Source organism: Miscanthus floridulus, chromosome 17 (assembly GCF_019320115.1).
Source record: "Miscanthus floridulus cultivar M001 chromosome 17, ASM1932011v1, whole genome shotgun sequence".
Taxonomy (NCBI): domain Eukaryota; kingdom Viridiplantae; phylum Streptophyta; class Magnoliopsida; order Poales; family Poaceae; genus Miscanthus; species Miscanthus floridulus.
The window spans coordinates 808,482-830,777 of NC_089596.1; the positions used below are offsets into that span (position 1 = coordinate 808,482).

The 22,296-nt window shown below is 46.4% G+C and overlaps 3 protein-coding genes across 7 annotated transcripts; 2 read left to right on the forward strand and 1 right to left on the reverse strand.

The window, feature by feature from the left end:
- The first annotated feature begins 7,072 nt into the window (after positions 1-7,072).
- Positions 7,073-10,341, forward strand: LOC136517493 (RNA polymerase sigma factor sigF, chloroplastic-like). Of its 2 annotated transcripts, none has more exons than XM_066511061.1 (9): positions 7,073-7,400; positions 7,489-7,637; positions 7,739-7,845; positions 7,985-8,137; positions 8,255-8,534; positions 8,629-8,859; positions 8,948-9,088; positions 9,228-9,425; positions 9,499-10,341. In XM_066511061.1, the coding sequence occupies exons 1-9, from the start codon at positions 7,292-7,294 to the stop codon at positions 9,787-9,789; spliced, it is 1,659 nt and encodes a 552-aa protein (XP_066367158.1). In that variant the 5' UTR covers positions 7,073-7,291; the 3' UTR covers positions 9,790-10,341. The 2 variants fall into 2 exon arrangements, with proteins under 2 accessions (XP_066367158.1, XP_066367159.1); XM_066511062.1 differs by having other exon boundaries at positions 7,074-7,400; positions 7,492-7,637.
- A 4,488-nt stretch (positions 10,342-14,829) lies between these two features.
- Positions 14,830-19,481, forward strand: LOC136517107 (ABC transporter G family member 3-like). The gene is made up of 11 exons (XM_066510624.1): positions 14,830-15,474; positions 15,662-15,741; positions 16,065-16,351; positions 16,644-16,815; positions 17,207-17,320; positions 17,434-17,562; positions 17,994-18,185; positions 18,267-18,353; positions 18,630-18,902; positions 18,989-19,096; positions 19,208-19,481. Exons 1-11 carry the CDS (start codon positions 15,021-15,023, stop codon positions 19,475-19,477), a joined length of 2,166 nt encoding a protein of 721 aa, XP_066366721.1. The 5' UTR covers positions 14,830-15,020; the 3' UTR covers positions 19,478-19,481.
- A 352-nt stretch (positions 19,482-19,833) lies between these two features.
- On the reverse strand, positions 19,834-21,649 carry LOC136517108 (heavy metal-associated isoprenylated plant protein 3-like). Of its 4 annotated transcripts, none has more exons than XM_066510626.1 (3): positions 21,443-21,649; positions 20,531-20,998; positions 19,834-20,405 (listed from the first exon to the last, which is right to left on the reverse strand). In XM_066510626.1, exons 2-3 carry the CDS (start codon positions 20,975-20,977, stop codon positions 19,836-19,838), a joined length of 1,017 nt encoding a protein of 338 aa, XP_066366723.1. In that variant the 5' UTR covers positions 20,978-20,998; positions 21,443-21,649; the 3' UTR covers positions 19,834-19,835. The 4 variants fall into 4 exon arrangements, with proteins under 4 accessions (XP_066366723.1, XP_066366725.1, XP_066366724.1 ...); XM_066510628.1 differs by lacking the exon at positions 21,443-21,649 and adding an exon at positions 21,231-21,387; XM_066510627.1 differs by lacking the exon at positions 21,443-21,649 and adding an exon at positions 21,113-21,387.
- Between the last annotated feature and the right edge of the window lie 647 nt (positions 21,650-22,296).

The following is a 22,296-nucleotide window of genomic DNA, read 5'->3' on the forward strand; positions in this document are numbered from 1 at the left end:
TTGTCCTCATCCTCGTACGCAATGCCTATAGACCCTGTAGGTGCTTGGCTAGACGAACCTAAACCTCCTCTACCTATGGAAGGAACATGCATGTCTTACGTCTTGGCAGTCCTACAACCACAACGAGCAGCCGCACGGCATAGCTGAAGTGACAGTCTCTGTTGTATAAAATCATGTTAACTAAAAGAATTTAGGATTAAGTCCACTTTTGGCCCCTCAACTATTGTGTTGGTCTAATTTTAACCCTCAACTACAAAACCGTCTAGTACCGGTACCCCAATTGTCAAAACCGTTCACTTTTAATACCTGGACGGGGGCAAGGCTGTTTTGACCGACGTTGAGCGGTTTTGACCATGCCTCCCTCTCCACGCTGTACAGCCTGACAAACCGATGTTGAGGCCTCTATTCTTCCCTACCAGTTACTCGAAATCGGGAAGTGCCTGAATAAAGGTTGTAGTCCTAAGTGCAAGCTTGGGGCTAGTAACTTGAATGGGCTAGAGTGCCACAGTAAAATCTAAGAAACACGTGCACCAAAAATCATGCAACACTCTGTTTCGGTCGGTGTCCACGGTCATCGTGTCCGGTCGTCGAGGGCTAAGCACCTGCTCGCCCCTGCACCATGCTGCCTCACCGTGCTATCATAGCAGTTCACCTGGCCAACCCACTATCATGCCTATGTCGTGGTTGAGCCGCTCTAGCCTCGCCCTACCATCGCCGCTTCTCCGGTCGCTGCCCTAGCTGGTCCTGCTGACCTACTACACCTGTGCTGACCCTACTGTTTGCCTACTGCATTGTGCTGCTGCCTCGCTGTCGCACCCAACCGTGCCCCTATCGTCGCAACACTCGACGGCTAACCAGTTGACCCACTGTCGCACGTGTCTCTGCTGCACGCTGGCTCTACCACGCCGAGCTATGTGTTTGCCGTGTCCGCTCCATGGCTAAGAGCCCTACCGCCATTGCGTTCTTGGTTGGGCACAACGTTGCGCCCCATCTCGCCCATGCCGAGCCATCATCTACGTGTGCACGTGACACCGCTGTCGTTGTTCCGCCACGTCAGATAGCCAGGGCAAGCACTCTGCGCCACTCGCCCGCCTATCATTGGTCCTCCCCGCGTGACCACGTGTGAGCACCGCCCCTCCTTTCCCCGCTGCTGACCATGCTGTCCCTCGTCGCGCTTCCCTACCATAGCACCGCCGTGGCCGATCCCTTCCCCTTTTTCGCGTGTGCACGTAAGGCCATAGCACTGCCCTCTCTGCTCCACCACAACTCCACGGCCACAACCGCCTGCTCTTGCTGCTGAGTTGGCCGCTGCACCACATCGTAGCTCAACGGCGTCCGTGCACGGCTCCACCTCGCCTCGCTGTTTCCTACACCGCGGCTCCTCCTGTGCCTCGCACCGGCGCCCCCTCCCTTTCCTTCCTTGCAGCGGCTCTGTGTGGCCGCCGTGCTCGTCCAGGTCAGTCTCGGTCCGTTTGCGCTCCGCGTCGTAGTGTCTTTCATAGTCGCAGCACCACTGTCCCTCCCGTGCGCCCGTAGCCACCCAAGCCTAGAGCACCGCCACGGTATCGAGCTAGATCGAGCCACAGCGCTGTCGTGGCCGCGCTTCCATCGTCGGCCACTGCGCAAGCAAGCTCCACGACCCGCCCGATCGAACTTCGCCCTCTCCGACGCTCCTTCACCTCGGTCCGCACCGTGGCTTGACAAGCCGGGTTGTGGCCGCGCATCTCCCCGTGCCGCCCGTCACCCGCTTCAGTGCCTGCTCCGGCGCCTCCCTCCCGACGCCGTCCATGCTAGGAGCCGCCGATGCTGCCGAGCCGCATTGTCGCACACCGCCATGGAGCCGTCCTGCAGCGTCGTCCCATGCCTCCTCTGCTCCTCTCTATGAAGAAGATGAAGTGAAGGGTATAAATCTAAGCAGAAATTTTATACGGGGTCTTTACTGCAAAATATGTGACTCGCACGAATAGTACATGTTGGACTGCGCGTTAGTTTCAAGTAAGCTTAGGGGCCTCATCGCTTAAGTACCGCCGCTACCTTGCCCTGGTCGCGTGGGCTAGTTTACTGGGCCGCCGGCCTCGCCCCTGCTTGGGCCGGCCTGGTGCCGCCCACGCCTGGGCTGTTTCGTGCCACGGTGGGCCGCGTCCGTTACTACGCCGCGTGTGGGCCGGTCGTGGTCGTCCGCGCGCTGAGCCAGATTGGCCGCCGTGTTTGGACCACAACGTGCGCGTTGGTAGGCCGCCTGCCTGGCTGGCTGTGCCATGCGTGCCTAGGCCTCATGGCCGCCCACGTGGGCCGCGCTGGCCAAAGCCGGCCTAGGTGCCTCTTTTATTTTCTAGTTTTGTTTAAAATAGCTGCAATTTGTGAAAGCAATATAAATCTGTGTTGTTGTCCAAAAATTATGAAACCAATTTTGTTAGTCTCCCAAAATCATGATCTATTTGTTAGTATATTTTGTTCACGTAGTTTGATAATATTCTTGGAAGCTGTATAATTAATTTAAGGTACTTAATATGGTAGAAATATAAACTTGTAGGATCTGAAATTGGTAATAGTGTTGTGATAAATTGGTAATAGTGTGGATCTGAAATTGTTACAGTAGGTTCCTAGCGATATTAGTTGCTCACTGTAATTTTTGTAGCTCCAAAATAATTAGTTTGCTAAATAGATCATGATGCCCTATTCCGAATAAAGATTAAATTGATAGAATGAGATAAAGAAACAACTTGGGTTTACATAACTAAAATAATTGTTGAGAAATAGCGTCTTATTTGACAACATGGATATGTAGCCTTTACGGTCGTCGTTGAAACTAGCTCGTTAACTTGAGAGGCGTAAATCGTATTTTACAAGTCACGGTTGCAGTTGATTAATTACGTCTTTGCATTGCATCGCATTGCATATCATATAGGTACGATGATGGATCAATGGATCAATTGAAGGATGATTGGGAATCCAAAGATGATGCAATAAGCTTTCTATTCAGTTGATGGTGTATGATCTAAAGATGCAGATACTAACTTTTTAATATATATCTTACCCAGGCAAGCCCCGGTGCATAACCCCTACTTTTCTGTAGTTTAAATTCTATCTGTGCATTAAGTTTTAAAGAGTTTATTGAAACCCACTTGTATATATATATTTATCCTATGAGTCTTACTAGTATGATAGGATCGTGTAGATTTCTTGCTATAGGACTCCGATAGAAGTCGAGTGATTGCATGTCACTCGCGAGAGGTAGGAAATATATTACTGAATTATTATCACTTGGAAAATATAAATGGTGGAAAGGAAATTGGTGACCGGGTAGGGATATGGTTTGGATATTGGTGGGTGTAGAAAGTTGTGTCGCCGTGGACGTGAGGCATAGCTTGGTTACACTACTTTCCCTGTCTGTATCGGTTAAGGACCGGCCGTTGCATAAGTCTCGAGGCAAGTCACAGATTTATTATCCCGAGCACATACTTGTGTATGGGCGCTTGGAAGGCTTGTTGCTCTCTTGTTATGGGTTCCGGCTCTTTTCGGACCAACTATCAGAGTTTTGTTTTGGTGGAGGAGGTCCTTGCACCGTATTGAGTCCGGGACTCAGGGGCGGAGGCTTGGAGTCCCAGTTTTGACGGGGACCTAGGACCCTAGGATAGGAGGAAGATGGGTTCGTCCTGCTTGTGCCTTGGGTAAAGCGGGGCGTGTGTTTTTGGGGTACCCAGCTAGAGGCATTGATTCACGAATCGTCGAGCAATCCGGTACGGCTTGTTTTTGGGTCTAGCACCGTACTAAGAACTAAAAGATAAAAGATGAAAGATGGAGAAAGGAAATCTGATTGATTACCACCTGCTTTAAAGTAGCACAGGTGCTTATATAGAATGGTTAGTTAATGAACCAATGCGGCTATTAATAAAAAAATGAATATAAGGACGCACGCTTAGTAATGCTTCCTGCAAATGCAATAAATCCACAAGCCAGATAGACTTGCATATCCTTAGAATCTTTTCTTTTCTCCTGTCGGGTAAGTCTTGCTGAGTACAATTGAATACTTAGGGTTTTATTCCTCCTGTTGCAGGTGACAGGTGGACGCTAGAGCTGACTCTTGTGTGTGGATACCTCCTGGTGGGCTCAGCGAGGATTCCTTTACGCTACGATCGTAGTTTTTATTTATAACTTTCACCAAATGCTTTTATAAATAAAAGTTTCATAATCTGTTGTCGTAGTTTATATATCGATACTTCATCATGTCATGATTAGATATTTATTTTCGCTGTAATTCTGATCATATGTTTATATTCCGCTGTTCAATTAAATTGTTTATAACTCTGATAATATGATTGCATTCCGATGTTATAATAATAAATATTATACTCTGATGTTGTATTAAAAGTGATATAAAAAATAGTTAAGAATGATGTAAGCTTTATTCTCTCATTTGTGATCCTGATGGAAAAATATGGATTTTTGGGTTCTCTCCTGGGGTGTGCCCGACAGAACTGTGTAATTTAATGTTCTCCCTTGGGTGCTTAGTGTCTAATGGAAGACGAGCACTTCTGAAAAGCATTAGATTAGGCGGTTCTGCCACAGATATATGCTCACTAGGTTGTACATCTAGTTCATACATATAACGAGGCACATTTCCTTTAGTCCAATATAAATGAAGCATACTAAGTACAAGATCTCTAGTATATAATAACTAACTAAATAGATACTATCAATTCACTACTAAGTACTATTAACTAACTATGTCAAGTAACTATCTAACTAACTATATAACTATTTAACTATCTTATTAACTATATAACTATGTAACTAACTATATATCTAACTATGTAAAGTATCCATCAATTAACCTATCAATCTAAATATCTTTCTACCTATCTAAATCACTACCACACTAACTAACTAATAACCACTATTAAATAAGAATAAAATTAAAAAAACTAATGTACCTCGAGTGTAGGGGAGGCACAGCCGATCGACAAGAGGTAGAGACGGCTGGCGAAGAAGCTGTCATGCACCCACGTGTGCACCCGTCCGGCAATCGGAGCGACCAAGCTGGCGGGGGTGGGCAGCCACAGGAGACCGACAAACGGCACCCCGCTACCGGCATACGACCCCCGCTGCCCTTATGGAGCAGGCAAGGGAGGGCGGCGTAGCAGGATTCGGCTCAGTCGCGGTCGTCCGAGTTCGACGATTGGCAGGGCGCCGCGTGGCTCGACGTGCGGGGCGAGGATGGGCGCGGCGAGGCACACCCGGCCGGCACGGCATAGCACGGCGCGTGGGCTCGGTGGCCTGAGGCGCGCGTAGGGATGGGCGGGGTGGGGCGTGGCTGGCCGCGGCACTGGTGCTCGGGGCGGGCGCGGCTACCGGCGCGGAGCGGCGTGGCGCGCGGGGATGGGCGGGCTGGGCGTGGTTGGACGGCGCATAGGTCGGGGCGGCACAACGAGGAGCGGCGCTAGCGTCGGGCGTCGTCGTGCGGGCGGGAGACAGAGGCGTGAGAGAGAACGAGAGAGGAAGAGAGGAGAGGAAGGAAGAGAGAAAGAAAACAGATCCACCTGTAAGGCCGGAACGGCGCCAAGATATTTGGCGCCGGGCTCGGTGCTAAGATCTGTGGCGCTCAGGTGCCTGTCAAGTCAGCGCCACGTTTTCATTGACGCCTACGTGGCCCCAAAACCTAAGCGCCAAATATACTGGCACCGAGATATGTTAGCTCGGCGTTAATAACCCTGGCGCCGAGGTGAGGGTCTAAATTTTAAAAAGCATACACCAGGGGCAGATTTGTGAAAAACTTTAAAAAAGGGGCAAAAAACAAAAAACAATCGATGTTTCAAGCGAGAGGCAACTGGTCAGCTGGCTCTAGTTTGCTTGTGAGACTAAGGGGCCCTTTGGCACGGCTCATCGAGCAGCTTCTAGAGCGGCTTTTGATGAAGCCGTGCCAAACGCTCGAGCCCAAAACGGCTTGCGACCGAGAGCCAGCAAAAGCCCCACAAAATGCGGTGAGACAGTTCCTCCGCCCGCCAGAAGCATAAAAAAGTGGCTTATTCCGGCTCCTCCACACTTTCCATCCTTGTCCCCGGCTTGCTCTCCTCCCCGCCGCCGCGCCGGCCTCGAGCTCCGCCCCGCGCGACTTCGATCTCCCTGCACCGCTCCGCCGGCCTCGAGCTCCGCCCCACCGCCGGCTCCCTGCTCCGCCCCGCCGGCCTCGAGCTCTGCCCCGCGCAGCTTCGATCTCCCTGCACCGCTCCGTCGGCCTTGAGCTCCGCCCCACTGCCGGCCCCTCCCTGCTCCGCCCCACCGCCGGCCTCGAGCTCCCCCACCAGCCTCCTGCTACGCCCGAGAGAGAGAGAGAGGGGAGGGAGGGAGTGGGTGACAGGATAAGGAGTGTGGCCATTCGGATAAAGAGAAGAAAAGAAGGGGAGAAGGAAAGAAAAAAAAAGAAAGAAAAAGAAAAGAAAAATGAAGAGAAAAAAGAAAAAAAATAGAGAAAAAAATATAAGAGTATTTTGGATATTTGACATCTTCTTTACAATTAGGAGAAGCCGTTTTGCCAAACATTTTCGTACAAATAAGCCAAAGCAAAAAAAAAAACTGTTTTTCCACATGAGCCAGAGCCTGTTTTTTCACGAGTCAACGCCGTGCCAAACGGGCCCTAAGACCGAGCTCAGAGCGGCAGCACAGCCAAGCCATGGCGTACCGTCCCCCATCAATGTCTGCTGGTGGCCTTGGTCGCTCTTCTTGATGATTTGAGCGACGACCTCGTCTCCATGACGGTGGTCCTGGCTCTCATCACCGCCCAAGTGCCAAGGCTGAGGCTGCCATCAATTGCGAGTCTCTGTCTGCCCGTCCTCTCATCATCTCGCCATGCGCATGACCTGTTCGACGGAATGCCATGGTACACGCACACAGTGTAAAGAAGATGGTAGTGGAGGGGGATTTTGGTATTTTGGCAACCGGTGGCCCCCACATGGCAGCAAATTCATGGTGCTGCTTGCGCGCCTTATCCTCTCACACCACACCAGCAGCCTGCCCCGCGCCCACAATGCCAATGCCTCCAGCTCAGCTGGTAAAAAATCAGTCACCTGCCACCTGGCGATCAATGAAATGATCTAGCTCGTCAAACAAACCCTCTCCTGGATAGGAGTAGCAGAGGCATCAAGGACAGTGAACCAATCAAACTGTGCTGCCTGCGTTTGTGGCTTCTCTCTGCCTCTCCCCTCTTTCAAGGAGAGGGGCTTCTTGTCACCAATATCCATCTCTGCCTCTCCTTCAACCTTTGTTATCTTGCCCAAGATCCCTCCCTCCCTCCATGAATTCCAGCAGAAGCCTCCTCTCGTCGCCCCTCTTTGCTAGCTCGTCTCCAAACTTCAGGAGCAGTACGTCCGTCTCCTCCTCCCCGTCCCCATCCCGCACCACAGGTATATATATCCTAGCCTATCCTTCTCGTTTCTAATCTGCAGATATTATCGAGTATGTATGTTGAGCTCATCGGCTACGATCTGGCAGCAGTTCCAATGATACATGACAACACCAGCAGAGCATCCACGGCGTGCCACTACTCACCGTCCCTTGTGGCAGAGGAGCAGCTTCACGGTTCCAAAGACCCCTTGACCTTGAAGGGCGAAAAGGCTTTGCTTGAGTTGCTGCTAGGCATGGTGTGCCATCACTCTATCTTGTTTCACCTTATACCTACTACTACACTTTCCTGGAGTATATATGCTCCTGATTTCATATTACTCCTGGGTTCTCCCTGCAGGCTCTGGACCAGCACGTCGACGGCGGGAAGCTCATGCCTGAGGATACTGATTTCGAGAGCTATTTAAAAGAAGCAACAAGCCGAGCGCTTTACCAGCCAGCATTCACGTACGGCAGCTTCTGTTTCCCTCTTCCAAAATATTTTGTAGTTTTATAGCTACGACTAATCCTTCCATTCCACCATTTTTTGACAGCCGCTGTTATGCGAATCACTCTTGCGATTATTCTGACCTAAATTTATTGGCAGTGAAGAGGATGATTCTACTTCGGAGAGCTCTTCAGCATCAATAGCCAAACCACCTGGGAGTTTGGATCTTGGCATGCTGACAAAGCAGGTGGAATTGCCAGCAGAAGAATCAGGCACTTCAGACACCCAGTTGGATGTACCACAGCCTCACCGGTTTGTTTCTTTCCACTTTCAAACACTCTTATGTGGTCAGATCAATGTAGAGGAACGCAACAACAAGCAATAAGGCTCTTTTATTATTCTAACACTTGACCATTGTGCTGCCACCAGTCTGGATCCAAACCATTCATACGAGGGACTGCTCAACAATGATCAAGTGTTTATTAGATCCACTCGGTTACTTGAGAGGAGATCTAAGAAACGCAACGCGTACAGGGCTTCGAGTAACGACGTTCCGTGCAGTGGTGTGAACCCAAAGAGAAAAGAGAAGTCAAAGAAGTTTGGCAGAGTTCTTGATCCAGATGAGCCTTTCAGGTTGTTTCTACGGGATCGAGAGACAACAGAGTTCTTGACAGCGAAAGAGGAGAAACAGATGTTCAGTCAAATACAGGCACAACTTCTTCTATTATCGCTGTCCTTCCTTAATGCCCAGATGTTCAGTTAAATTAATTACTGATGCAGAATTGTGATTTAATTTTGCACAGAATCTTATGAAGCTAGAGGAGGCTCAGCGTAAACTGCAAGCTCAATGTGGTCGTGAGCCAACAGTTGCAGAGTGGGCTCAAGCCGTAGGAATGAGCTGCAGGGAGTTGCACTCCTGTGTCCGCACTGGAAGACGGTGCCGAGAGAAGATGGCCCGCTCCAACTTTCGCCTTGTGATACATGTCGCTAGGAAATATGAAGGACATGGCCTTGACATTCAGGACCTGGTGCAGGTTTGACGCTTTTAGATTGCTTATTACGAGATTTTCTGGGGGTTACGAGATTTTCTTGGTTTTGAATGTGTGTCAGCTGTAATGCCAGGATGGATGTTGTGGGTTGATGAAAACCTTTGAGAAGTTCAACCCAAGCAAGGGATGCAGATTCCCGACCTATGCCTACTGGTGGATACGTCAATCGATCAAAAAGTCGATCTTCAAGAATTCGAGACTAATCCGATTGCCGGTATTAATTTTCTTCTAGTACTAGTGTTTGTATATATGGAAGTAATAGTACTTGTCAAGGCCGTACCCATGTATGGACATATCACATATCCTTGCTGATCCTGGCGGTTTATTTCTGTTGTGTATCCCTTGCATTGCAGGAGAGTGTGTTTGCACTCCTGAGGAAGGTGGGCAAAGCGAGGATGGAATGCATAATGGACGGGGAGCAGCCGACGAATGAGAACGTCGCAAGGCGTGCCGGCATCACAATTGAGAAGCTTGCGAAACTGAGAGCCAAAACCAGGAAACCACGGTCCATGCAGGATCGGGTTTGGTCAGATGACGGTGTCACATACCAGGTAAGTAACATTGCATGCATTGCATCCACTGATGGTGATGGATGATCCAAGCACTGCGTCTGCGTTCGTGCAGGAGATCACCGAGGACCCCAACATTGAGGCTCCTGAGGCGAGCGTGGACAGGCTGATGATGCAGCAGCAGGTGCGCAGCTTCCTGGCAGGGATGCTGAGCCCCCGGGAGAAGGAGATCATCGAGCACCGCTTCGGCATCCACGACGGGCAGCCCAAGACCCTTCATGTCATCGGCGACATGTATGGGCTGTCCAAGGAGAGGATCCGCCAGGTGCAGAACAAGGCCCTGGACAAGCTGAAAAACAGCATCTCGGCACAGGGCTTCCACGTCTACTTTGATTTGCTAACTTGAGCAGAGCACAGAAGCTGATGATGAGTCTCTTCAGCATATGCATTGTCTTGTCCATATATATGTACAAATTTGGCGTGTTCGCTGGTTGGTTTCTGAGCTGGTTTGGTCTGACTGGTGCTGGTTTGTTGCGAGAGGAAAACACTGTTGGCTGGTTGAATAAGCCTGGCTGAAACCAATACGCGAACAGTGCGATTGTTGAAAAACTGAAGGAACCCGCTCTTAGCATCTAGACTTGTATACATCACACATTCCCTTCCCAAACCCAAAGGGCAGAGGCAGCGAATGGAATTGCCGTGTATATCATATGTATAGATAGACGACAAATGCAAGCAGTATACACTTCACTACGGCAGATCCATTGCCGTCTGTTTCTTGATGTAATAAGTATATTTTCCTAGGCAAAATCAACAACAAAAACTGTTGCTACATACTGATACTGATACTGAACTTCCTTTGGGCTAGAGAACCGAGGTACACTTTCTTGATGTAATAAGTAGGAGTACCATGGTACTCCTGCTTGGCATGTTCTTTTGGAGTACAGTACATTGAATTTGCAATTTGGCATTCATTCATTCTTCTATCAATGGCTAGTCTTGTACTCCTATGACAGTACAAGTACTATCTGGTTGGTTGGCTGCACGAGGCTACAGCCAGCATTATTTAGGCCTTGTTTAGATTGAAGAAAATTTCAACCCGATGAATAGTAGCACTTTCGTCTTATTTGGTAAATATTGTCCAATCGTGGACCAACTAAGCTCAAAAGATTCATCTCGTGATTTCCAACTAAACTGTGCAATTAGTTATTTTTTTACCTACATTTAATACTCCATGCAAGCGTCCAAAAATTGATGTGATGGAGAGAGAGTGAAAAAACTTGGAACTTTGGAGCAAACTAAACAAGGCCTTATTCATAATATAGGAGTAGTACCAGTTTGGTTGGTCCATTTGGAGCTGAGCAGACCAGGCATACACTGGCAGGCAATTGTCTGTCTACAACTGCGGGCTTTGCAGTCAGAAGGACCAGGCTACTAAGGGGGTGTTTGGTTTCAGGGACTAATTTTTAGTCCCTGTCACATCGGATGTTTGGACACTAATTTGGAGTACTAAATATATTCTAATTACAAAACTAATTACATAGATGGAGACTAATTTACGAGACGAATCTATTAAGCCTAATTAATCCATCATTAGAGTATATTTACTGTAGCACCACATTGTCAAATCATGCACTAATTAGGCTTAATAGATTCGTCTCGCAAATTAGTCTCCATCTATGTAATTAGTTTTGTAATTAAAATATATTTAATACTCCAAATTAATGTCCAAACATCCGATGTGACAGGGACTAAAAAAATAGTCCCTGGAACCAAACACCCCCTAAAACTAATCAGGGATGTGTATAGTAGTCCCAACAGACTAGTAGAATAGCAGCAAATATGACTGAGACTGACCCCATCTAAATATCTTTGACCCTTGTTTGATGACATTGATTTGGATTCGATCTATCTTAGGATGCCTTTTTTTCTTTTTCTTGTGGTGGAGCCTGCAAATGCAACGGGATTGATCATTGCACACACCTGGTTGGCGGTTGCGGGCTGCCGCTGCCGGGCTGGCTGCCATGGTGCCATGTCCTCCAAAGGAGTAAAAAATTCGAGTGAGCCTGAGCTTACGCCTACACCCATTTTTAATACATCTGTGCGTTTCCAAAATTAGTTACTGAAAATATATTCGTGTAGGTCAGGGACACTCATCTTGACAAACTTTCCTCTCTTCTTCTTCTTTTCTTTTCTGAAAAACTTAACTATATACTCTCTCCGTTCTAAATTATAAGTCGTTCTGGATTTTCTAAGTACATCATTTTTGCTACGTGTCTAGATACATAGTAAAAGTTATGTATATAAAAAAACCAAAATAATTTATAATTTGGAATAGAGGAAGTATGAGCTAAAAAAGAAAGAAAGAAAATACTCAATACTAACTTGCAGTGCAACGAAAAGAGAAAAAAACAAGGCAACTGTGACCGAAAACGAAAAGAGAAGGGGGAATTCCCGGTGTGCCATTAAAAAAGATCGCAATACTCTGTTTGTCTCTAAAAAAGTTTAGTGATCTTCAGCGCCACTGCTATAACTTTTTTGTGCCCTCTATGCCACTGCCGTCAGTTTGAGCTCTAACATCGTCAAACTGCATGTGTGAAAAGTCGAAAATACCCTTAAATCTAAATATGTTATTAATTCTTTTTAAGCATCTTAACGACTTCAAATAAAAAAACTCAAAACTAGAAAGTTGTAGATCTCGTCGAGATCTATAATTTTTATATAAAAAATATCTTCGTTTAATTCCGCAAGAAAAAGATATGATTTTTCTAAGATATATTAATCATATCCTATCATATTTTTTCATCGGATCCCTAGGCTAGCGGCGCCGTGCTCGGCGCCTAGGCTAGCTCGATGCGTGCAAGCGAGAGCAGAAGGGGTTGGAACGCCGGGGAGCGAGAGAGAGATTACTCTTAATCTCTGGCTAAACTGTATTCATCCAAAGTGTTCAATACTTATAACAAAAGCCTAACAACCATGCGGCTAAGTTTAAGGACTAATTAAACAAACAGGATTATTTCTCCTAATTCATCGGATCGACTAACAACCGGAGCGAGCCCTGGGCGACGCAGTCGGCGCACCCTCGGCGTGGTGACCGCGCACCAGCTTCCCGCGCGGCTCACTCCTTCAGCCACTGGTCGACGGTAGACGTTCCCCGCCATAACATACTTTCATTGTCACATGAAGATGAAGCTAGCTGAACATATACTTTTCCAACGGAACGGATTAATCGACGCTTGACAAGGAAGGAAGGATCCTGATTCCTCTGCCTCGACTCTCTCTGCTTTCCTGCTGCTGTTGCTTTCTCACACCGCTAGCACTGCTCTGCTCACTTGACCAGGATATGCAGCAGGCCAGAGAGATTCAAGGGCTCTGCTCACTCCCAAGTCCCAACCAACACATACTCCACTCTACTACATCTAGCTGAAGGAGCAGTCTGCCTCTGCAAGGCGGGCCCTACCACAACTCACATGCCACAAGTTTTCTGCTGCTTGTGCACACAAGGACACAAAAAACATCACAACGCACCCGGTCAACCTCTAAAGCCCTGATTGACATCGGTATTCTTCAAATAGATGAACTAGAAGTAAATTAATTTTTGGTTTTTAACCTAACTAATACTTTTTTGAAATGAAAAGAGGAAACCCAACTAACAATTAGTTTATTGTGAACTAATATGAATTAAAAGGTTTACATAAGTCTTTGTTCAAGAAAGCTACTTGCCGGAAGGACTGTGTAGTTCATCTAAGCATGACTCATCTAAAGTTTAGTTAATATTTAAATATCAGACAATTAAATTTGAAATGATAAATTTAGTCCAACTAAACTTTAGTTTTGGATGGTCTAAATAGGCTCTGGGTTATATGAAGTCGACCATAGTGTGTTACACTCGCTTGGTAGACACATACACATGATATGCTCCAAACTTGATGCCTATGGCGGTAGCAATGCAAGTCATTGTCTCTTTGCACTACCTGACTTGGCGGTCTTAAAAGTGGCAATGGTAACAAACTTACATTAGTTGAGCGACATTTTTGTTGGCCTATGTGCCTCTGAAATTAACATTTATATAGACCCCCTCGGTTCTAAAGAAGATACAATTCTAGGTTTTGGATAAGTCAAACTTTTCTAAATTTTACTAAGTTTTTAGAAACAATTATCAGCATTTATTTATATTTCATAGTCAGTCTAATGATATCTATTTGGTATCATAAACATTTTTATTTTTATATGTATTTTAGTCAAACTGATTTTTTTTTTTGACTTGTCGAGAAGGGAGAATTGCATTTTTTTTTTAGGATGGAGGAAGTAATACGTAACTCTATATTTGATATTGATATTTTTGTAGATATTTGTTGCTAAAATAACATATTAGAGGCACTGTCCATATTTGATGAATTTATATAGTATTTGCTCTGTTTTATAAATGGATCTAGAGTAAACTTAGAATGAGCCACTTGAAAAGCCAAAAGATCCTAACAATGACTTCGAGAATTTATGGAACTAGATGAGGTGCATGCGTCAACAATGATTTTTTCTTACCCTTTTGATGGTCTCATAATGCTAGAATTGAGTTTTGAGTGGGACATTTGTGTGGTTAAACATTTATTTAAAAGTGGGCTGATTCTCTTGTTGACAAGTGATGAAGACAGACCTATTTCCATTATTTAAACAGATGAGGATGTGGAAAAAAAATTAATATCCTATAGTATATTTCACTCTCTATTTTCTCTCAGACTCTTTGGTCTTTACCGTATACCCCCATCGGTTTCAAAATAGAGACAGGTCAGCAAATTTGCAAATTTTTATCTTAAACCGAACTTTATCCGTTTTAAAAGTTGAATTTTGGGTTAAAAGTTAGGCCTGGTTTAGTTCCAAAAAATTTTCACCCCAAACTATTACATCGAATCTTGCGGCGCATGCATGGAGTATTAAATATAGACGAAAATAAAAACTAATTGCACAGTTTGGTTGAAAATCGCGAGACGAATGTTTTAAGACTAATTAGTCCAGGATTAGCCATAAGTGCTACAGTACTAGCGCGCGTTAATGATGGATTAATTAGGCTTAATAAATTCGTCTCGCAGTTTCCAGGCGAGCTATGTAATTAGTTTTTTTTATTAGTATCCGAAAACCCATTCCGACATCCCCGAAACATTCGATGTGACATCCAAAATTTTTTATTTCGCGAACTAAACACACCTTTATTATAGAACAATACATTATTGACACCTAAACTGTCAAGGACCAAAGCTTACTTTAATTGCTGGAAGAATGGTGTACAAATAATCGTGGTCGGGGACACAAGCCAACCCAAAAGAGAGGAGTTTAAAGAAGTTGTGAAAATCAAAAGCTGTCGGAAAAGCAAAAGCGGCGAGGAGAGGAGAGCAGAGCAGAGCAAAGAAGTAAAGACAGTCTACAGGTGGGGAGTGGGGAGTGAGGAGTGAGGAGTGAGTGAGTGAGGAGTGAAGAGGGAGAGGGAGAGCCAACGGAGGCGCAGTGCAATGGCCGCCATCGGCCATCCACCTTCCCATTCCTAGGTAGCTAGCTTGGAGCCAGCAGAGCAGCACCCAGCACCCACCCCAGCAGCAGGGAAGGAGAGAGAAGCAGAGGGAGGTTGAGGGCTCGAGGCCAGCAATGGAGGTCGCCGCGTCCTCCGACCAATACCGCTCCTCCTCTTCCTCCGCCAGCAGCCCCGCGCGCCGCTACTACCTGCCCAAGCCGGGCGCGCTCCGCCGCCCCATCTCCTTCGAGGACTCCCCCGACTGGGACGACATCCACCCCGACGGCACCATCCACCTCGCCACCGCCGCCTCCGCCTCCATATCCATCGCCAGCAGCGCCTACCCTTCCCCCTCGCCCTCCCTGCCTCCGGGGCTCCCCTCCGCCTCTGCTGCATGCCGCGACCGGAAGCTGGCCGGGGCTACCCTCGTATGGAAGGACCTCACCGTCTCCTCACTCGCCGCAACCACAAACCGCTTCTCCGACCGACTCGTCAAGAGCTCCAACGGCTACGCGCTGCCGGCCACGCTCACCGTCATTATGGGCCCCGCGCGCTCCGGCAAATCCACACTGCTCCGTGCAATTGCAGGTTTAGTTTTCTGTTTCTATTTCTCCCATAAATCTATTCTATTCTATTCGATTTTATATGAGTTTAGTATCCAAAGAATGATGCTTTCATTTCCATTCATGCTGCTGATTTGGACTGCAATTCCAAATGACATTCTTTCCGGCCACTGACGTTTAACTGTCATATTTGCCTTTCCTCACTCCATCAGGGAGGCTCAGTGCTACCGAGAGGATATACGGCGAAGTCTTTGTCAACGGCGCCAAGTCTCCCTTACCATACGGATCATATGTAAGCACCTTCTTCCTAATTTTGCATCTGAAATGGTACTAGTAGTACTTTCAAAAGCTTTCATCAGTGTCAGTGGGTACGTCCACGGTTCCCACTACACTACTATTCACATCCAGGGAAAACGCAAGTTACAACTTTTCTCAACTTCCAACAACTAGTACACTGATTAGGCTTATATCAAGCAAAGCAAACACATTTTGCATAGCTCAATCACAATGTTCTTTCATCCATACTAGTACCAGTCATTCTATAAGCTTGTATGCTTACATTTGTTGATGATACAGTAAGGGGGGCATTTACCACTGTTCTTGGGGCACTTTCAGGGTTATGTTGACCGAGACGATGTGCTTGTTGAATCCCTCACAGTACGTGAGATGCTATACTTCTCGGCACTCCTGCAGCTTCCTGGTTTCTTATCTTCGAAAAAGTCAATCGTGGAGGATGCTATTGCAGCCATGTCATTAGGTGACCATGCTGACAAACTCATTGGCGGAAACTGTTTTATGAAAAGGCTGCCTACCGGAGAAAGAAGGCGGGTCAGCATCGCGAGAGAGCTTGTGATGAGACCACATGTTTTATTCATTGATGAACCACTCTATAATCTTGACAGGTATCTTTCATTTCCAGTCTGATGCATATTTGCCTTTTTTCTGTCTTGTATTTGAAAAGCAACATACAAATGATATCCCTATCCTATAGTATCCGGACACAAGTCCTGAACAGACACAACTAACACACGATACCCCCACATTTGATGTATCACAAACTCTTTGGCATGCTTACTTGGAAGAGCAGTATTATCTATGCCGTTTCTGTAGCTGCTACCTCTGTACATGGGGGTATGGCTGTACATTAAAGTGCAGATGTGTTTATGTAACTTCTTTTTATTTGTCTTGTTTCAGTGTTTCTGCACTGCTCTTAATGGTAACATTGAAGAAACTCGCAAGCACAGGATGCACCATCATATTCACAATGTATCAGAGCAGCACAGAGGTTTTTGGACTCTTTGATCGTATTTGCTTGCTTTCAAATGGGAACACACTCTTTTTTGGAGAAACATTGGCTTGCCTACAGGTGAATGAGTTGTTTTTACATGGTGTCAGTTCCTATCTCTGCTCACGTAATTTTAACTGATTATCAATTTACCTCTTGAATGCAATTATTGCGTCCTAGTGCGCCTAGAATTGCTGAGTTCTGTAGTGTCTAGGACTCTAATGTAGCCCAATCAGACAGCCATGCCAACATACAACCAACACTGCTTGAAACAAATAACCCTGTGTAAAGTAGCAGTTACAGAATAGCTTCCTTAAAAAGTGGCAAACCCATGAGATAGCAGTTTAGTAGTCCTATTGTTGCTCTTCTAGTTCCTACTGTATAGCACTCTGTTTCCGATCAGTACGTGTTCCTCTCATCTTTGCAAATCTTTTTAGTCTGGATTCTCCTTATTTTTCCTATCCTACTGTAGCATTTCTCAAATGCTGGGTTTCCATGTCCAATCATGCAAAGTCCATCGGACCACTTCTTGCGGGCAATCAATACTGACTTCGACAGAATTATAGCCATGTGCAAGAATTTGCAGGTATCTGTTAAAATTCATTTTGAATCCATCTTTTGTATCTTAATTAGTTTCAGTCAATTTGATGGAAGTCTGCCTTGGTCGTAAGAGATAAAAACCTTTTTAGTTATAAGCAGGATGATCAAGGGGATTTTTCGTCAGTGAGCATGGATACAGCAGTGGCAATTCGTACACTGGAAGCAACGTACAAACAATCAGCTGACTCTGTTGCAGTTGAATCAATGATTGCAAAGTTGACAGAGAAGGTAGCGTTTCACGCGTGTATATGATATATGGTTTATTGATTTCATGCATGCATGCACACTCATAAAATATCTTACAGAGTCGGACTGTCGGAGTTAGAGTCACCCCATGTTGGAATGCTAAACTTTAGCAATGAGAATGCCTTTATCCTTACTCATCTGAAGTTCCTTCCTTTTGGGTAGTTTTTAATCAAGTGACTAGCATGACGATTCTTGAAATATATTTGTGTGTCCCTTTGGAATGATCTACACCATGGTAGGCTGTTCCAAGATCTTGCTTCAAATCCAGATAGGGACAGCGACTGCGTCATTTGGTGTGGCCTAGTGTAATCCCAACCATGCATCTAATTATGCTCGATGCAGAATAATTGAATAAACAGCATTCGCTAATGCATTGACACATCTTGTTGTCTTCCCTACGTGATGTGATGCAGGAAGGCCCTTGCTTAAAAGGTAAGGGCAGGGCCAGTGATGCAGCAAGAATTGTGGTTCTGACCTGGAGATCATTGCTAATTATGTCAAGAGATTGGAAGTACTTCTGGATCAGACTTGCCTTGTATATGCTTATTGCTTTGTCAATCGGCACGATATTTACCGATATTGGTCATTCATTATCATCTGTAATGGTCAGTGTCATTACATTGTTATGTTTTGATTCATTGAATTGAATTTATCATTTTGCGATGTAGCTCATTTTGTTTTCACAGGTGAGGATTTCTGCGATATTTGTGTTTGTATCGTTTGTCATCCTTCTAAGTGCTTCTGGAGTACCTGCTCATATTGATGAGGTCAAGGTAAATACTCTACATTTAAGTGGTGCATGCAGTGTTAGGTATGGCGGCATTTTGCAATGCCCTGGTTGTTGCACAAACATAATTTGACTTTCTGGATTTCTTGCTGGAGGCTGTCTTCTTATTAGTAGGTTCATGAAGTTAAGAGATCATCTGTCCTTAGCACCTCCAGTTAAATCCTAGTAGAATGGAAATATCCTGCAAGTAGCTAAAAGTCTCGTGAAATCAAAATTGCTGTCTTTACTAGGATTCTTATTTTTTTCGTTTTCTCCTATGTAGATTTATTCCCACGAAGAAGCTAATCGGCATTCAGGGACAATGGTCTTCCTGTTAGGGAACTTCCTATCAAGCATTCCTTTCCTATTCCTCGTCTCCATTTTGTCGTCTCTGGTTTTCTACTTCCTGATAGGGCTCAGGAATGAGTTCAGCTTCCTGATGTACTTTGCCATCACCATCTTTGTATGCCTGTTGGCAAATGAAGCGCTTATGATGATTATTGCATACATCTGGCTCGAAACGTACAAGTGCACCTTAACTCTCATTTTCTTATACGTAAGTTTTCTTTCCCTTTGTTTCTTCTGGCGTGCATAAATTGAGTCAGTTGACTTTGAATAAGCATAGTTCTGCTACGATTTCAGGTTATCATGATGCTTGTGGCTGGGTATTTCCGAATACGAGAAAACTTGCCTTATCCTGTATGGACTTACCCATTGTCCTTCATTTCGTTCCACACATATGCAGTCCAGGTAAGCTAAATTAGTACCATACTTATTACTAGGTATTATTATGTAAGTCGTGGTTATATTTTTCATGTGGGACAAAAGTAGTTACGTATGGCGTGGTTTATAACTTGCCAGGGCTTGGTCGAAAACGAGTATGTGGGCACATCCTTTGCTGTTGGACAGATAAGGACCATACCTGGTGTCCAAGCTGTTCGAGGCTCATATGACATTTCATCTTCCGGAAACGCAAAGTGGGTGAACCTCCTGGTTTTGCTACTGATGGCAATCGGATACCGGATTGTTCTCTACTTGTTGCTTCGACTAGATGTAAGGAAGCATGCGAGGATGCTTGGCAACTGGAGGTCATGGTGGCCAAGTGTCCATTCTGCTACTGGTGCTAAGTGATTGAGCTTTTTTTTATGGAGTGTCGTAGGTGTTTAGTGAGTTCTTCTGATTTGTATGTCTGTCTGTCCATAAGCATGTATACGCGTATTGGTTGGCCACAAACACAAAGGCGGGCATAGGTGCAGTTGCTAGTGTATGTAGGTATCATGAGGGGTGTGGTTTTCTACTCTTTCTTTTATGAACAAAACAATATCATTGTTTGACAGTGGATGGAATACATCTATGTTTAGGGGCGGTGGTGGGTCTTGATTCTGAATATGTTTTGCTGCATTTCTTTTGTGATAAAGTTCTGCTGCAGTATGTGCCAATGAACTGTGTAGATACCTGAACCTGAGCAACTCCACTTCTTGTCTCTACTTCACATGAGGGAGCATGCATTGGGGTTCTCATCGCTGAACGGCTGCGGCCCCTGCAGCAACTCGACGCGGTAAGATGGCCCTACTGATCCTCCTCTTCCGTACGACGCCGGGAATATCGTCATCGGGTACTGCTGCTCCTCCGACATCCAAGAAGCCATCTCGTCGTCGTGGTCATAGCCGGGTACAGCTGCGGCCTCTCCTCGCTGCTGTTTCTTCCAGTTCTGGTTCTTCTTCTTGGCGCCACCAGCAGTACTGCTGGCCTCACCCTGCTCCGTGTTGCCATCATGGTTATCGCCGCCACCATCAGTAGCAGCGGCGGCCTTGACCTTCTTCTTGTTGGTCATGGGCGGGACCACCACGGTGGTGACCCGCCGCTTGAGCTTGGCGCTGAGGACGTCGGGGAGGGCCTTGGCGTCCATGGTGCCCTTCACGGTCACCTGCTCCCTGCCCGTGTCGACGGTCACCTGCTTCACCCCTTCGATCTTGTTGGCTTTGCGTTTGATCCGGTCAGTGCAGCCTTTGCAGTGAAGCTGGATGTTGAGCACCACCGTCGATTCCGGCGGCGGCATCTGCATGCATCCATCCGTCAGACGGTCAGAGTCAGAGTCGGTAAATTAGTTGCGTAAAGTAATCACATCCACATCGATCGCACGCAGTTTTCTTGGACGAAATTAATCGAAGGCATGCCATGCACCAGTTTGTTGCCGTCCTTGTCATGGCGGCCTTTGCCCTTGCTGTCCTTTGCGGCGGCGCCGTCGTCCTTGTTCTTGTTGATACTCCGCCGCCCCTGCTGCTTGGGCTTGGGCGGAGGTCGAGGGGGATTGGCCGGGGAGACGAAAGCGATATCGATGGCGGGCTTGTGCCGCGCCATCCTGGCCTGGATGCGGTCCCTAAGGTCCCAGGGGTCGGCCTTGCCGGCCACCGTCACTGTGCCCGCCGCCACGTCCGTCCTCACGCTCTCCGCGCCCTGCGCGCCCTTGATGGCTTTCCTCACCTTGAGCGCGCACCCGTCGCAGTGCAGCTCCATCCTCAGCACCACTGCCGCTGCTGCTTCATCACCGTCGCCCTTCTTCTTCGCCGTCTTGGTTGTCGCCTCTGTCCGCCGCTCGTCTTCTGCACCGCCGCCTTTCTTCGTCTTCATTCTCTTTCTTCCTAGCTAGCACTTTTCCGCCCAGAGCATCAAAAATAATTAATAAATTAGTTAACAGCAGGAACTAAACTAATTAATCGAATAGTATGTACGTACACAAGATGAGAACCAATATAATCAATGTACGTGCGGTGTATATATAGGATTATTGATTGATGAGCGAGCGAATGCATGCATGCCATTGCCAGATCGGAGGATCGTATCGACAGACAGGTGGATCGATCGGGCAGACTTAACTACTCACACTAGCTAGTCATGTTTACGCGTCTGCTGGGACGTTTTCGGAGGCAGGCAGGAGGGAGGGAGGGGGGCTAGCCAGGGAGTGAGCGATCATCGAGGAGGAAGACGAGGAAGGAAGAAGCTATTGGGGCCGTTCAACTTGGACCAATTACTGCCTGGTTTTGAGGATGAACGAACGAGACTCCTGTTTTCTCGGGGTGTTTGGTTGGGTTTTACCTCGGGTAAGAGGACGGGTTGATACTGCAGATCTTCGGTGTGAGGTGGGTGACGCAGGGGACTAGGCCGGGGAGCCAACATCGACGAACTGGAGAGTGGGGGAGCAGAGACGACGGAGGCAAACACTTTGGTGGCGAGCGGTGCGGGGCTGGCGTGGTGTCACTTTTCCTCTCTCCTCTCTTCTTCTCGCCATTGGAGCTGGGGGAAAAAACTGGCTTTACTTCTCTCACCGGCTCCGTGAGGGAAGGAGAGAGGTAAAAGAATTCTGTGAACAGTGCTTTATAGTATTTGAACAGTAGCTTCGTCAGATGAATTCAGAACCGGTGAATCTCGAGGGCCGAAATGAGGCTACCCGTTGGGAGCCACTTACAACACGTGAGGGCATGGGCCGACAACTTTAGATTACGGTGTTAATATCTTCATCCATCCTATTTAATTTATTCATCTCAACCAAAGAGAAAACAAGGATGACTGTATCATCTTGAACCAATCGTTAGCTTAGACGGCCCCGTCTAAAAAAAATGCAACCATTTTATCCCATATTGTCTCACAAAAAATAAATTCACTTATGCACAAACTCTAGGTTTGCCCCAGGATCTAACAATATATGACAACCGTGTGTTCCCTCAAATAAGTTTGGGCTTTATCTCACCATTTTAGAGCCTAAAACCATACTCCCTCTTCCCCAAAATAGAAGACGTTCTTACTTCCGAAGTCAATTTTTTTAACTTTGACCAATTACATATAATGAAATATTAATATTTAAATACATAATTAGTATCATTAGATTAACCGTTGAATATACTTTCGTAATAAACATATTTGGAGATATAAATGTTGCACGTATTTTCTAC

Coding starts and splice junctions, on each gene's coding strand:
- LOC136517493 (XM_066511061.1), top strand. CDS start 7,292: ATGAATTCCAGCAGAAGCCTCCTCTCGTCGCCCCTCTTTGCTAGCTCG. Junction 8,138..8,254: donor GATGTACCACAGCCTCACCG/GTTTGTTTCTTT, acceptor TGCTGCCACCAG/TCTGGATCCAAACCATTCAT. Junction 9,426..9,498: donor ATGACGGTGTCACATACCAG/GTAAGTAACATT, acceptor GCGTTCGTGCAG/GAGATCACCGAGGACCCCAA.
- LOC136517107 (XM_066510624.1), top strand. CDS start 15,021: ATGGAGGTCGCCGCGTCCTCCGACCAATACCGCTCCTCCTCTTCCTCC. Junction 15,475..15,661: donor ACTGCTCCGTGCAATTGCAG/GTTTAGTTTTCT, acceptor TCACTCCATCAG/GGAGGCTCAGTGCTACCGAG. Junction 16,352..16,643: donor CCACTCTATAATCTTGACAG/GTATCTTTCATT, acceptor GTCTTGTTTCAG/TGTTTCTGCACTGCTCTTAA.
- LOC136517108 (XM_066510626.1), bottom strand. CDS start 20,977: ATGAAGACGAAGAAAGGCGGCGGTGCAGAAGACGAGCGGCGGACAGAG. Junction 20,406..20,530: donor ACAAGGACGGCAACAAACTG/GTGCATGGCATG, acceptor GGATGCATGCAG/ATGCCGCCGCCGGAATCGAC.